At 33.8% G+C, this 14,694-nt stretch overlaps 1 protein-coding gene across 3 annotated transcripts in view; it reads left to right on the top strand.

Moving 5' to 3' along the window:
* The first annotated feature begins 1,640 nt into the window (after window positions 1-1,640).
* The window catches only part of LOC128212719 (zinc phosphodiesterase ELAC protein 2-like), a 28,968-nt gene continuing 15,914 nt past the window's right edge, over window positions 1,641-14,694 (top strand). The window contains exons 1-11 of one of the 3 annotated variants that reach the window (XM_052918067.1): window positions 1,641-1,945; window positions 3,632-3,765; window positions 4,774-4,821; window positions 5,146-5,222; window positions 7,075-7,139; window positions 7,714-7,777; window positions 8,824-9,143; window positions 9,980-10,038; window positions 10,990-11,050; window positions 12,555-12,609; window positions 14,511-14,658. In XM_052918067.1, coding sequence (XP_052774027.1) covers window positions 1,808-1,945; window positions 3,632-3,765; window positions 4,774-4,821; window positions 5,146-5,222; window positions 7,075-7,139; window positions 7,714-7,777; window positions 8,824-9,143; window positions 9,980-10,038; window positions 10,990-11,050; window positions 12,555-12,609; window positions 14,511-14,658 — 1,169 coding nt within the window. In that variant the 5' untranslated portion in view covers window positions 1,641-1,807. Of the gene's footprint in view, window positions 1,978-2,098; window positions 3,041-3,631; window positions 3,766-4,773; window positions 4,822-5,145; window positions 5,223-7,074; window positions 7,140-7,713; window positions 7,778-8,823; window positions 9,144-9,979; window positions 10,039-10,989; window positions 11,051-12,554; window positions 12,610-14,510; window positions 14,659-14,694 lie in introns of those variants that run through there. The other 2 variants (XM_052918068.1, XM_052918069.1) reach the window with 2 other exon arrangements.

Raw genomic sequence — 14,694 nt, 5'->3', positions numbered from 1 at the left:
ACTGTCTGTTTCCCCCATCCCATCCATTTCACTTCACAGAATTATATAGCAGCTTGTGAGGGTGTGCTCTGCATAGCATTCATGCTCTTACCTACCTCAAAGGTCAATGTCACTTAAGTTAACTCAGGTCAATGGAGCAGTGACTATGTTGCATGGATTTCATAACAATAATTGTCACATTTTAATCAAACTTCGTAGAATTGTAAATAATTATGTTATTTTAATTTGCTGCTCATAGTATTATTGCTTTCACCCAAGGTCAAGGTCACACCAAAAGGTCAATGGAACTTGATGGGGATTTCATAGTAATAGATTGTTTCTCAGCTGTAACTTTGTTGCCATCAAGTTTTAAAATTGAAACTAATCAAACTTCGTAGAATTGTAAATAATTATGTTATTTTAATTTGCTGCTCATAGTATTATTGCTTTCACTGTAAAGGTCAGGGTCACACTTAATGGTCAATGGAACTTGATAGAGATTTCATAGTAATAGTGTTTCTCAGCTGTAACTTTGTTGCCTGGTCAATTATTAAAATTGAAACGATCTTCACCGAATTTTTGAGCAGCATGGGAATGTGTGAGATACAAAATGTATCAGTTTAAAAAACTAGAATTGCAGGGCATCATGAAATACTTCCATCAGCATGCCCTCAAATCAATATCAAGGTCACACTTCATGCAGAAAATAAAGTAATGGTCAGGGTGAAAAACATGTTTGAAATATCAACAACATGCAAAAAATCGTCTCTTTGACAGCTAAACACATTCGGAAGTTTGTTAAAGTTAACAGCATTATTAAAGTCACCGTTGTTAATTTTAAAAGGTGAGCTTTTTTATGATGAGCTCATATCTTTGAATAAAACAAAAACAGCTGAAACAATTGTTATAAATCTGGTTAGAAATTCTGCAGGTCACATGTGTGTCCAAACTTTCATTGCAGTCAAGAAACATAACATCTGCATTACTATGCGCAGAGTACCCGCATGATAAACAATTTACCTACATATTTTTCTTTTTTCTGGGATTGCCTCCGTTTATGCCTGAAACCTGATACATATATATTTTCAGGACAATTCCCAAATATACAACTACTGTATTACAATTATTTTTTTACCAGATTAGCAAAAATGCAAATACAGTATGTTTCATACAGTACAGTATGCACTAAATAATATTCTGGATTCCAGCTCATAATTAAGCAGTATTCCGGATTTCGTGTGGGAGACGGGTAACATCCTCCTATAGAGATTCAAAATAACTCTTATATTATTAAGTTATAATAAATGTCGATGCAATTTAATGTTATATCTGGACTGGGGGAAGAATTATTGTTTAATATTGGTCCCAAATTTGGTCAAAGGGAGGCAAATATTTAATAATAGCATTTAAAAAATCAATAGGTTACATCCCTGCATTAATGCTTTTAAAGTGACAGTTGATGTAAAATGTCAATATGTTACTATAGATAGATATAACATTAAATTGTATCGACATTTATTATAAGAGTTATTTTGAATCTCTGTTCTATCTAAAGATAAAACTACTCTGTATGTGAACGAAATCTTTTTTTAAATTTATTCTGACATTTTTTAACGAACCGGTTTATCTTTATAAAATAATCGATTAATAGTATGGCGAAAATGTGTTTCCGGTCTGACACAATGTTGACATTTATATTATTCAATGACAATCTAGGCTTTTTTAAGACTAGCTTTTCGTGTCATTTTTCAAATAAACGATTATAGTATGGCCATAAAAGTGTGTTGTCGGCTTCTCTACCCTAGATGTTTGACATTTGTTAATTAAAATGAATTCTACAATAATTTCTAAACTTTTTGTTTGGCAATCAAGGCTTAAGATTAGCCTACTATGTAGGCGTTCCGTGAACAGACTTCCCGTAGACCGGTCAACAACGTCTGTCAACTTGAAAAATCGAAGAGATGTGGTTTGTTGCAATATCTAAACAAAAGTTGTCAGGTCCAAGAACTAGTCATTCTAAAATGCCGTCCAGGCTTTTTTTTTAATGATGGTTAGCCTGGTCCAGGCTAACCATCATTAAAAAAAAAGCCTGGACGGCATTTTAGAATGACTAGTCCAAGAACGTGCTAAATTTACATATCAGTGTCTGGTCATCAGTCATTATGCTGATAAAATGATGTGTAAATTATCTTATAATTTATCAGGAGCGTACCTGAAACATTTTAACTTGTACCCCCATACAATTCAGCAAGCTGTCAACATCTGAATGTTTCTTTATTTTGATCTGAATGTATTATCCACTGATGATGTATTTTTTTGAAGAATAAAAACATCATTTCAGGCATTCAGAATGCTAATATTCAGTCAAATTAAGACGTACTAAATCAGTGAAAACATACAAGTATATACAGTATGCATCTCTTTAGTATGCATCCCTTTATTTTAATGTTTGATTTTTATCTCAAATGAAAAACTCATATATAGCATGCCTGTCATTTTATGTGATATCTGAGTCTTTTTATGTTAATTTAATGACTGATTTCTTACTTTCAAAGACAGCAATTTATTATTCAATATGCAAATGTAAAAAAGACATGAACTTTTATGTAAAGAAAATAAAAAATGAATGGGTTAATCTTTAAATCATGTATAAATTAAGCACTTTTCTCGACCTTGTTACAAAACTCCTTGTTGATTTTGAATTTTTAAAACATAAATTTTTTAACATAGTATATGATTGTTTGAAAGCTTGCTTGTAGACCATATTTAAAACCTCAGTATTTGATTTAACAAATAACCATTCAATTGACAAGCACATGGATTATACTTTGTAAATAAATATTATCCAATGGCTTACTTTGACCCTTGGCAAATGACCGGGTGAAGCGTAGCTGCCATTCATCTCATGTTAAGGAATTATGTGAACAGTGCACACTGCAGTTAATCAGTGGCAAAAACAGTAGGTGCTTGAACCCAAGAATGTCTGAAAACCGAGCACCTAGGTAGATTCTACCCCCTTCTGACGATCAATCAGATGGCGTTAATATCACACATTTGAAAGGTAGAAAAGAATTTATTTTGGACATTTTTTCATAATACTGTGAAATCATTAATATTTGTGGGACATTAATTTTCGTGGTTTTCGGTGGTCGAATAATATGTTAATTCACGATCCCAACAAATTTTTTACCTTTAATTCTCAAATTATACTGCCTATGTAAACGGATATACAAGTATTCAAGTGAAATATACATGGTCATGAGTAATTTAATCATTGTTTATATTACTATTTATTATATATATGTTACATATTATTTAACTTCGCTTGCATTTAATGTCTTTTTGTATGACATTAAAGGAGCATTAAAATAAGCTGATTATTAAACTCCTGTGCAGGGACTTTGGCTTGAGGTGAATTTGCAGATGATTTAGAATCACAGATTCAAGAATTATTTTTATTTGAAAAATGAAAATTAATGAATATAAGTAATCACCAATTTGTTCTTTTTTAAAAAATCCCGAAATTTCATGCCCAGGAATACAAATGATTTCACAGTAAATCTTTTGCATGGGACCATCAGGGACAAAACCAAACTATTTTAATATTGAATCATACATGTAGCTGATTTGGTTTGTTTTGTTCCCTTTCCAGTGGGAAATGAAAAAGTACCTGAAATCCATGAATGAGACAGAAGATAAACCCTCGCACAATGCGTCTGTTGTCGTGCTTTCCACTGGGGCTCAGGGAACAGGAACGAGCGTCCTACTGAAAATGGACAAACACAGGTAATGAATAGAGGGTTGAAATAATTTGATGTCACTTAATAAAAAGATAGAAAAATATTGCCTAAAAAACTTGTTATTTAAATGCCTATTCGAAATGAAATTTCTGATATATCTATTATACAGTGTGTGTATACCACCTGAGAAATTCAGAGGTAGAATTTGTGATGCAATTTATCACATGGTATAGACACACTGTTATAATAGGATTTCTACCGAAAATGTTTTTCATTGAATTAAAAGAAAATTGATATTTCAGTCAGCACAGAATGGTTTGGGAAGCAATAGCTATTTGGGTAGTTGAAAATTCCAATCAAAGGCCATATAAAAAGTCTAAAAGCCTATTCCATTTTGTACAATATTTTGAAAAAAATGGAGATGTTTTCATACATTTTCAAATCCTTCCTCAAATAGGCATTAATAATTGTGCAGCTGGTTGTGTGAAGTTGAGTTTTAACGGGACAGCTTTATCGAGCTCTTAATACTTCTAATTAGGCCATACTAAATATTTTTATGTTAAGTGCCGTGGACTGTTAGGTCCCGGTTAAGTGCCGTGGACTGTTAGGTCCCGGTTAAGTGCCGTGGACTGATAGGTCCCGATTAAAAAAAACAGCACATTTTTATATGACCAACGATTTGCCTAATATTTAAATTTCCTTTTACTATAATTCTGTTTACAAAACACAAGTGTAAACAACATGCTTCATACTTTGTACAAGTATCCTTAGCATTTGATATCAGAAAATGATGCATTGTGTGTGGTTCCACTGATCATCACATTTATGAGGCTCTGCATGGTGTCTATACATTTTACATAGGATGTCACTCATTCAGTATTTGGTATGTTTAAGGGGGGGTTGTATTTTTTACTAAGGATTTACGCTAAGCATTAAATCAATCAGGTATGCCTTTAATTTGACTATGCCTATTAATATGAAAAAGCTAGGTTATAATTTTGCTTGTTTTTATTTTTGAAAATTGAATAAATTTGATGTATTGGTATTGTTTCAGTTACATCTTTAATGCCCCAGATGGCATCACCAGAGCTATGTTTGCAGGGTGAGTGGATTGACATTTGTTGAGGAAGTATTTAGAAGAAAGAAATCGTATCTTATGATGAGCGTTTGTATTTTCAAATTTTAGAGATTTTAAGTTATATGGTAAACTATGAGTTAACCATTTTCAAAATTGCATAATTTATTTTTGATGAGGCATTTACCCGGTAATCATGAAGTTGATGTTGATCAATATTGCAAAGCTTTTGATAGAGGCCTTTGTTTCATAACACTTTGAGTATTAAATGTACTGGGTAAGAAAATGGGCGTCATTTTCACTGACTGATTGTGACACCATGAGGTGGTTCATGTCTGTGTTTGTTTTCAGGTTTTTGGGAGAGATTCCAGCAATGGAAAATGTTTTTTTGACATCAAGAAGCATTGAAGCTGCTGGTGGAATCATGGGTAGGTCCTTTGTTGAAAATAGTTTCTTTTTTTGAATGCCACAAGGCACATGCCATCATGACGTTTGTAATTTTCTCCCGTGCACTGTTTATAAATGATTAAGGGTATTTGACACAGCTAAAACAAATTTTGATAAATTAAATGCAAATATTGTAACTGTGTGCCATTAACTTTATTTTCACTGACTGATTGTCACTTGTATAGGTTACTGTTTTTGCTATACTACATAATTTAACCCATTGACATAGCTTATAATGATTGATCATACGTGAGAGTTTTTGTGTTGGCTGCATAGCTGAATGACACAAAGGGATTAATTTGTCCAGTGTTGTCGGCATCTCTATCTTGTTCCTGATCTTCATGTAGAGTCTAAAAACATGGTATGCACATTGGTAATTGTAATAAAATGACCCCTATTATTATTATTGGGTCAAATGTCATGGTCAGGCTGATTTAAGTATGGGTGCTTTTGTTTCCAATTGATTAACTTTTGATAGACTTAGTGTAGGCTTCAAACTAGGTATGCTCACTGGTTATCATGGTCAATAGATTAATTACCCTTATTGATTTTGGGGTCAATAGGTCAAAGATGAAGGTCATGTTGACTTTAACTAGAAAGTTTATGGGCCTTTTTATGTCGGATTAATAAATTTTGAAAGACTTGGTGTAGTCCCAAACTTGGTATACACATTGGTCATGGTCAGTAGGTGACCCCTTTTTGTTTGGGGTCAATAGGTCCAAGATAATGGTGATCTTTACTGAAAATATTTTTGGAACTTCCAGCAGGCGACATCTTCAATTTACAACATTTTAAAGTTGTTTTCTGTGGCAAATGATTTTTGACTAAAGCAAAAATAACACACGTCAGTCTATCATTGGTTATTATACCCCCACAAACGAAGTTTGAGGGGGTATATAGGAGTGAGCTTGTCGGTCAGTGGGTCGGTCGGTCGGACTGTCGGTTTTCATGGTTTCCGGACGATAACTCATGAAAGGCTAGACAGATTTGAACATTTTTTGGTACACAGGTGTAACATCAGAAGATACAAGTCAAGTTCGATATTGGGGCTGGTGGGGCCAAGGTCAAGGTCACTGTTACTAAAAACAGAAAAACGGTTTCCGGACGATAACTCATGAAAGGCTTGACAGATTTGAAAATTGTTTGGTACACAGGTGTAACATCTGAAGATACAGGTCAAGTTCGATATTGGGGCTTGTGGGGCCAAGGTCAAGGTCACTGTTACTAAAAATAGAAAAACGGTTTCCGGAAGTTAACTCTTGAAAGGCTGGACAGATTTGAACAATTTTTGGTACACAGGTGTAACATCAGAAGATACAGGTCAAGTTCGATATTGGGGCTGGTGGGGTCAAGGTCATTGTTACTAAAAATAGAAAAATGGTTTCCGGACGATAACTCTTGAAAGGCTTGACAGATTTGAACAATTTTTGGTACACAGGTGTAACATCAGAAGATACAGGTCAAGTTCGATATTGGGGCTGGTGGAGCCAAGGTCAAGGTCACTGTTACTAAAAATAGAAAAATGGTTTCCGGACGATAACTCATGAAAGGCTAGTTTTTCTTGTCAGCAGTGTAACTTCTAAATTACTCAAACAGATTTAAATAAAACAATACATGCATGATAAAAGAAGATGCAGTGTGCAGTAACCTTGGAGTTATGGCCTCTTTTCAAAGGAATGGTTTGCCATTCCTGTGTCCAGGCGGCATTTGGGGTTATTCGTCACTCCTGTGACAGCTCTAGTTTTGAAGAGGAAAATGTTTAAGTTTCTGCTGGATTTTATGTTAAACATTGTTTTCTACAGTTTGAAAAGAAAAAGTTCTATTTTCGTTCAGGTTTGATGATGGCAGATCATACTCCAAGTGATGGCCCAATTAAGATCCATGGACCAGCCAAAGTTGTAAGTACCTTGTGTCTGATAGTCTAATAAGGGACTTGCTCGTGGTTTGCAAAATGCCCTTTTCACAGATTTTTTTTAGTATGATTAATATTGAAGGAGTGTTAAAACTAAGCATGCTGATAGCTGAAACCCTTCAACAAATGTTGATATATTTAAAATATTGAACTCAATGATTTCCTAAAAGCAAAAGGCTGTAGCCTGATTGGTTGATTGACATTATCACATGATGCTTTCAAGGTTAAATGTTACAATATCCAATGAAGTTTGTATGAGTCCCTGTGACTGAGTGGTAATGCTATCAGTTTTCTAATATTTTCTTGGGAATATTAGTTTAGGTAAACTCACCTATAAAACCAGAATTTTTTTTTTTCATACTTTTATCATATTTTTTTCTTCAAATTTGTTATTAAGAGGTAAAATAATTTTTTGCTTTAAATAAATATAACTATGTTCACTTTGCAAACAGAAAAAAACACAACAACCCTTAATTGAAGCTGACATAAGTATTAATAATTGAAGGAGTCACAAGATGTAATCATACACAATTGTGACTTTTAATGTTTTCTTTTTACAGAACAGTATATTGAGAATGAGGCATGCCTTCTCGGAAAAGGGTAAAGTGAAACGAAACAGTATTGGTAAGTATTTGAGTTGAGTCTCAAAAGAGGTTTCCTAAGAATTATTATTTAGTTTCTGTTAAGTATCAAAACTTGAAGCTCAGAATACAAAATTATGTAAGGACATCATTATAGAATATTTCCACCTCCTAAAGGGACTGGATAATACCATTGCAAAAAAAAAATAATGTTGAAAACTTACATGAAATTGATATCGTTGTGTACAACTCATGGAATTTTTCTGACTGATGAAACACATCCCTTATGACACATGCATCTTTTGCAGATTGTGCGTATTTACCAATTTGAAATTTTCTGGGTTTGTCTACCAGTCAATTTAAAAATAGTGTTTATCTATCTGTACTAATCACATGACATTCACATGCTTAAAATTCACACTATATACTGGGAAAACATGATGCACTATTTTTAAACTGATAAACTCAGCTTAGGCAGTTACCAAATATTCTTTAATTGTGTAAAATGATGTATTATCGATCTCATACTAGTTTGTATTGCTAAGTCTAGGCTTGTTTTGAGGAAATACTGCATTTGCCGATTTTGGGACGATCTGGTGTCCAGTCCGTTTTATGCTTCAGAATCTCAAAGCGCCAAATCTTGTTGCAAACAGAAGTTACTCCAAGGTTCTAAGTCACATACTCACAAAATTCAAGTGAAATTTTAATTTGGTAATCTTTTTGTCCAAGCTTGCCAAATTCTACAGGTAGAATTTGATAGTCTGTCAAATTTAAAGTGGAATATTTGATTGCCAACATGAGCTATAAGCTTTATTCAGTTGAATAGTTTATTTTTTTCTGATTAAAAAATTGACTTTATTTGTTGTTAGTATTGACACTCCAGTTTGCTTGAATTTGAAGGCTGGAGAGCCTTCAAAAGGGCTTCTAAAATGTCAGTTTTGCTTCTCTTGCAGGGTGCTCTACCCCCTTTGACCCCCATTTAGGGGCCTTAGGCGCCCCCAGAACCCATCACCATAATGGTTTCAGCCGTGCAGCTGCCAGGTCAGTGACATCGCGGACATATCTTAATGTTGTTTCCTTTTTTTTCAGATTGGCGAGGCATTTCTCACCAAAGATATGAAGATTCCCAAGTAATTGTTGACTACGTTGATTTATATGATGACAAAAAAATACATCATGATACTAAAGACATTCCTGAGAAGCATAAAGATGGAGATAGCAAACTTGAAAGGTCCAAGATGAAGAATTCAGCTAACGTGATAAGTGAATTGTTTGAAATGGATGATGTCAGTATTAATACTACTAAAGACAAAGAACACCTCATGATAAATGATACTTCTAGTGACCAAAAAAGCCTCATAGATGATACAGAAAGCAGAGCAAACATGGTGATGGCTTATATTGTTCAGGTAAATTTTAGGTTTTAGGTTGGCTTAGGTCTAAAAAACAACCAAAAATTGGTTCGGGTTACCAGACCCTACCGTTTTTAAAGTCATTTAAAAAAAAAAAATGAAAAAAAAAAAAGCATCTTTTTTTTATTATTGCTTTTCAATATATACATTATAGTTTAAAACCTTGAATGCTTTGTACAGAAGATTACTTTAACACCATTCTCCAATGATGAAAATGACATCCTTATATTAAGCCCTATAAAAAAAATTAAAAAGCCTACCTACCGATCTATTTTTGAAAAGGATGTAACCCTTACCATACAATTTTTTTTAGGCCTTTGTTTACAAAAATGCCCCTTGTTTGACTGAAAAAAAACAACAGATGAGGGGTAGCATTAGCTCCATGACACTGTTGTTTTATATTGTGTGATTCAGTGTAAGATCGTAATATATTTCACAGAGTGAGCACCAAAAGATATAATCACTTTGTTGTTCACGAGGTGAAATATATTGCTATCTTACATTCAAACAAACATTTTTTCTTTTTATAATATGCCTGCATTGGGATTAAAAGTAATTTTATAACACTTTTTAGGAAAACACGCCATTGTGTAAGTGCTAGTAACGTCATTTCAGAAAGACATCGTTTAAATTGTGTCCCTGAGTGCTGTGCACACTGACGTTAGAGCGGGTTTAAGTTTGAAAAAGTGAAATATCATTTTTATTTCACTTATAAATAACTATAAACTACTGGAAAGCATATAGCAAATTTGATTTAATATCATGATGATTTGGTTCAGATTTTTTAAACTTAATATGTCATTATATATATATATTTGTTATTTCCATTTCAGGTGAAGAAATCTTCTCCACAAATTGATACAGAAGCAATATTGAACCTTGGGATGGAAAGGTAAGTTATAATATTTTATTATTTTTTCCATAAAATCTATATCATTATTGTCCATGTAAATTGATGATACCAAATCTTGTGTCATTTTCAGTGTTTTTGCTGAAAATGGAATTTAAATTACTAGGGTAAAGGGACTAGACACCAAATGATACAATTGCAAGAAAAAAGATAATTGTCAAAAAACTTACATGTAGTTGACATCATTGTGTACATGGAATGAATATTACTTACTGATATATCACATCGCTTATGACAAATGTATCTTTGGCATTTTTGTGCATTTTTCCATTTTAAAAGTTAAAAATACTGTGGTTGTCTATCATGTACATGTAAATCCCAGTAAGTTTAAAAACTGTTCTAAAGGTGAACTTTAACGGGATCATCCTCACCTGAAGAGGAGGCTCTACCATGAGGCTATCAGATAGAGTGGTGTTTAAAGGTGACAGCGATTTTTTTTTGGTTCAATTTACTGCCTTCTAAAGGCTGTTTCCCCTTGCGAAAAACTGTCCATTTTTCCGAAAATTTTATAATTTTTTCCCAATATGATAAATGCAGATTTTGTTAATGTATAAAAAAAGCAATGATTTTCTTGAAATATAAACAATTTTTTTTGACAAGGCTTAGTCTTTCACAGCATAATGTATGCATACAAAAGTTAAAACATGTGTATTTGCCATTATATTGGCTGTTTTGGCCTGATTTTGTATTTTTCCGAAAGTCAACTTTTTTTCCCAATTTGCAAGGCACAGGCGGTAATAATTAATTCCAAAAAAAATCACTGGGTGTAGGTGTCAACCACTCTCATAAGAGGTTGTGGGTCTGAGCCACAAAAGGGTAACTCTTGTGTTCCCAAAAAGGACTTGTTATGGTTTCTTTCTAGAAATAGATTAAATGTGAAACAAAGCAATGTGAGGGTACTGGCAAGATAACAGTTTCTTCATCTATTTCCAGTGGACCGTGGGTTGGAGAATTGATGAAAGGGAAAACTGTAGTGCTTCCAGATGGTTCTGAGGTAATTTCAATCAATTTAACAAACATAAATTTTGTGTGATAAACCTTTAACTATACTTACTGAATAATGCATTTATGGAAAATACAAACGACCGATAACAAGATTCTAACAGGGTATCCAATATCTAGATCACACATATTTAATGACTGGTGGGTCCTAAAAAACTTAAGTGTTCAACGATCGTCTCATTAGGTAGAAATACTGTGTTATCTGCACATTTCTTTCAAATTAAACGCTATCCTGTTTTCATGCATCCTTTTCGGTAAGTTAAAACAACTGTATTAATTGCGGTACTGCTTTTTTGGGAGTAAGAGTGCATCCTTTAAAAACATTATAAGCTCATCTGTAGTCTTAAAAACAAAAACAATTGTGATGCAAGAAAAAAATACTTTCTTCTATTTGATTTTCGTTAAGTACCGTTATGTTATGTATAGCGATTTATGTCCTTTGTCTTACAGCGTAAATTCAGGTATGTGAATTGTCCGTGGATTCACGGAATAGATCTAATGACCCAAAACATGGGTTTATGGGTTTAAACATACATGTGAACATTTTGCAATGACAAGAGAGGTAGATTTAGGTCTCAAAAGCGGTAGTTTGGGTTCAAAAGCGGTAGAATTTCTAATTTCTTTATTTTTCAGTCAAAAACAATGATGGATACAATGTAAACAAAAACTTGATATTTGTTACTATTTTAGATTTTTAGAAAATACGCATTAAATACGTCATGGTAAAGAGACTTGTCAAATGTCAGTGTTTTTGCTAAGAAACAGAAGTAATATTAACTTTGACTTGTAAAAACAAGTTTATATTCAGAAGAGCTGCTAAAAATTCAAATCAGACTGCCAAAACAGGTCGGAGTGTAAGTGCAGACGACTGCAGAATTGTGTACCGGTATGTCAATTTTACCGCCAAAATGTTGTAAAATTTTATTCACTAGATAATTAATAACACCTTGGAAATGTTGTTTTCTTTGACTTTTTGACATTTTTTTTTTTAATGTCTTTGATATTTAAAAAATGCTGATTAGTAGGATGCTAATTAACAAAGAATGCTGATTAGTGGTCTTTTGTACTGTACTGGTAACTAAGCAACAATCTCGGCTGAAGTGTGAAGTGATTTGACAAGTGGTTTATTGCGCTGTGTTCTTTAAAGTGACAGATTTATATGGTATTTTAGCATGGTTGATAAAATTTTGAAGTTTTTAAAAGAAAATTAAAGGCCAATTTGATATAAAAAAAATTTTATTTAAAAAGAGATTTAAATATCGGTAGATTTTGACAGCAAAGCGGTATGGCGTTAGATGGGTCTCAAAAGCGGTATATTTTACCTACCGCCGGTAGAGTTCACATGTATGGTTTGAATAGCCAGTTTTTCTTCTACAGCAGTGTGTTGCTGACCCCCAATAGCGCCCCAAGAACCCGTGGCTGAAATGGTTTCAGCCCTCCAGATGACAGGTCAATCACATCCCTGTAATTGTCTCATTGTTGTTATATTTTTTAAGGTTCGACCAGAAGATGTCATGACAGGACATAGTGACGATTGTGGACCATTTCTTGGTAACCTGACTTTATTTATTGATTGTTTAACTTATCAGCTCATTTGATTTTTAGAAGTAATTTTTTATAGCCTTGGTGTTGTCGTTGTTGCGGACTCATCGCTGTCAGCATGCAGAAACTCTTCATAACTTTTCACCATACAAGATATCCACATATCTGCATGGAATTTAATACAAATATTACCTGTGGCAATATGCACATGTTAACAAGTCCCATTCTCAAGTTTTCCACTAATTTACTGTGACAAGGTCCATTATTCTGGCTTAAACAGTTTGATGATTGTGGAGTTGTTACCCTTGAGTGTCAGGATGAAATTTTTGCAAAACTAACCTTGGCTGATAGTTCAAGATATTCACATCAAAATAAGAGACAAAATGACCAATGACAATACCAAAATGTGTAGCAAGGCCCATAAATCAGATCTAAAAATTGTTGACTAAATCCCTTCGTTGACTGAAAAACCACAATAGACAACCCTCTTAGCATCCTTGATATCCACTTATAGTTCATGAACTTGTTAAAACTCTAAACTTTGTGCAGGTTAATTAATCTGAGGTTGAGTTTCATGATTTAAGAATATTCATATTATTTAGAAATTCTGGCTTATATCTTTTAAATTTTAGACTGTTTTCACAAATTTTTTGTGGTATATGTACATACAGTTGGCCGCTTAATGCACATACTTTATATAGTAAAAACGTACGGGGGGAGTTTGGAGTGGATAAGGCAGGTGGCCTTTTAAAGCAGGTGACCGTTCAACCAGGTTTGACAGTAAAACCTGTATTAAGTGGCCACCTTTGGAAAAAGGTAAAAGTGGCTGCTTAGTCCTGGTCGGACTTTTCTGACACTTTGGCTTTGTTCAAACAGAGGTCAATTATGTATCTTAAACACCACCTCACCCCACAATTAGTATCATCAGTACCATTATTCAGAAGGTAAATGCAAATGTAGAAAAAACAAGTTCTTCTTGCACTATGGCCGTTTTCTAATAATTTAATACACTCGACACGTTCTTTTACTGTCAAACACTTCTGATTTATTTTATTGTCAGCCATAACCAAAGTTTAAAAGAATATCACGAACAATGCAATGTAAGTATGACGTTCGTAGAAGTATAAAGCCGAGCACTTTGAAAATTAATACGGAAATGAATACATCATCGTAACTTGTTCACACTATCAAGTGACAGTGCAAACTGTAAATTCATAATTATCATATCCGGCGTTCTTTGTCGGTATTTGACAATTATCTTCGTAATTATTAAAATATTTTCATTAAGTGTGTCAATTCTGATCAAAACGTTCGCCAAAGTGTCAAACATGATCTCTCCATAAGTCAACACGCATAGTAATCGTGTGATGTTATAGGCATTTTCATTGGACGACGGAAATATCCGAGGCTGTCGTTCTTTTCCGTCAACTTCAGTATCAATTAAAGCTGTGTATTGGCAAACATTACTGGCGGAAGTGTCGGTGACGAGGGATAAGTGGCCGCTAATTAGTGTTTTTATGGCTTCACGGGGACAAATATAAGTGACCGCGGCCGCGCTAGACAGTTGGCCGCTTAATGCACGTACTTTATATAGTAAAAACGTATGGGAGAATTTTGAGTGGCCCGATAAGGCAGGTGACCCTTTAAAGCAGGTGACCGTTCAACCAGGTTTGACTGTATGTGATTTCTGTTTGCAGTCTGGGTCAGTAGCCTATGAAGCAATACCATGTTTGTCATTTTCAAAACATTATAGCAGAATGATAAATATAAAGAAATTGAAAAAGAAAATGGCAACAAAGCTTGATAAAGTAGCATTTTATTTTGTCGTAGGAAAAGACATGTTAACAATGGTATTATAAAAGGATACTTATGACTACGTAATGAATATTAATGCTAAATATTCTTTCCAGTGTTGGAAGTTCCATCCAAGGGATACCTCCAGTCACTGGTCAATTCCCAGCCCCTTAAAGATCTGATGGCACTTAAACCAGAGTTGGTCATTCATATGACTCCAAAAAGAGTAATGGACAACCCAGTGTATGAACATTTCATGAAGAGGTATTGATATGTTTAGTCTATATTAATTTTGAAGAC

This window comes from Mya arenaria, chromosome 2, assembly GCF_026914265.1.
Source record: "Mya arenaria isolate MELC-2E11 chromosome 2, ASM2691426v1".
Taxonomy (NCBI): Eukaryota; Metazoa; Mollusca; class Bivalvia; order Myida; family Myidae; genus Mya; species Mya arenaria.
This window is presented reverse-complemented; position numbering and strand designations above follow the sequence as displayed.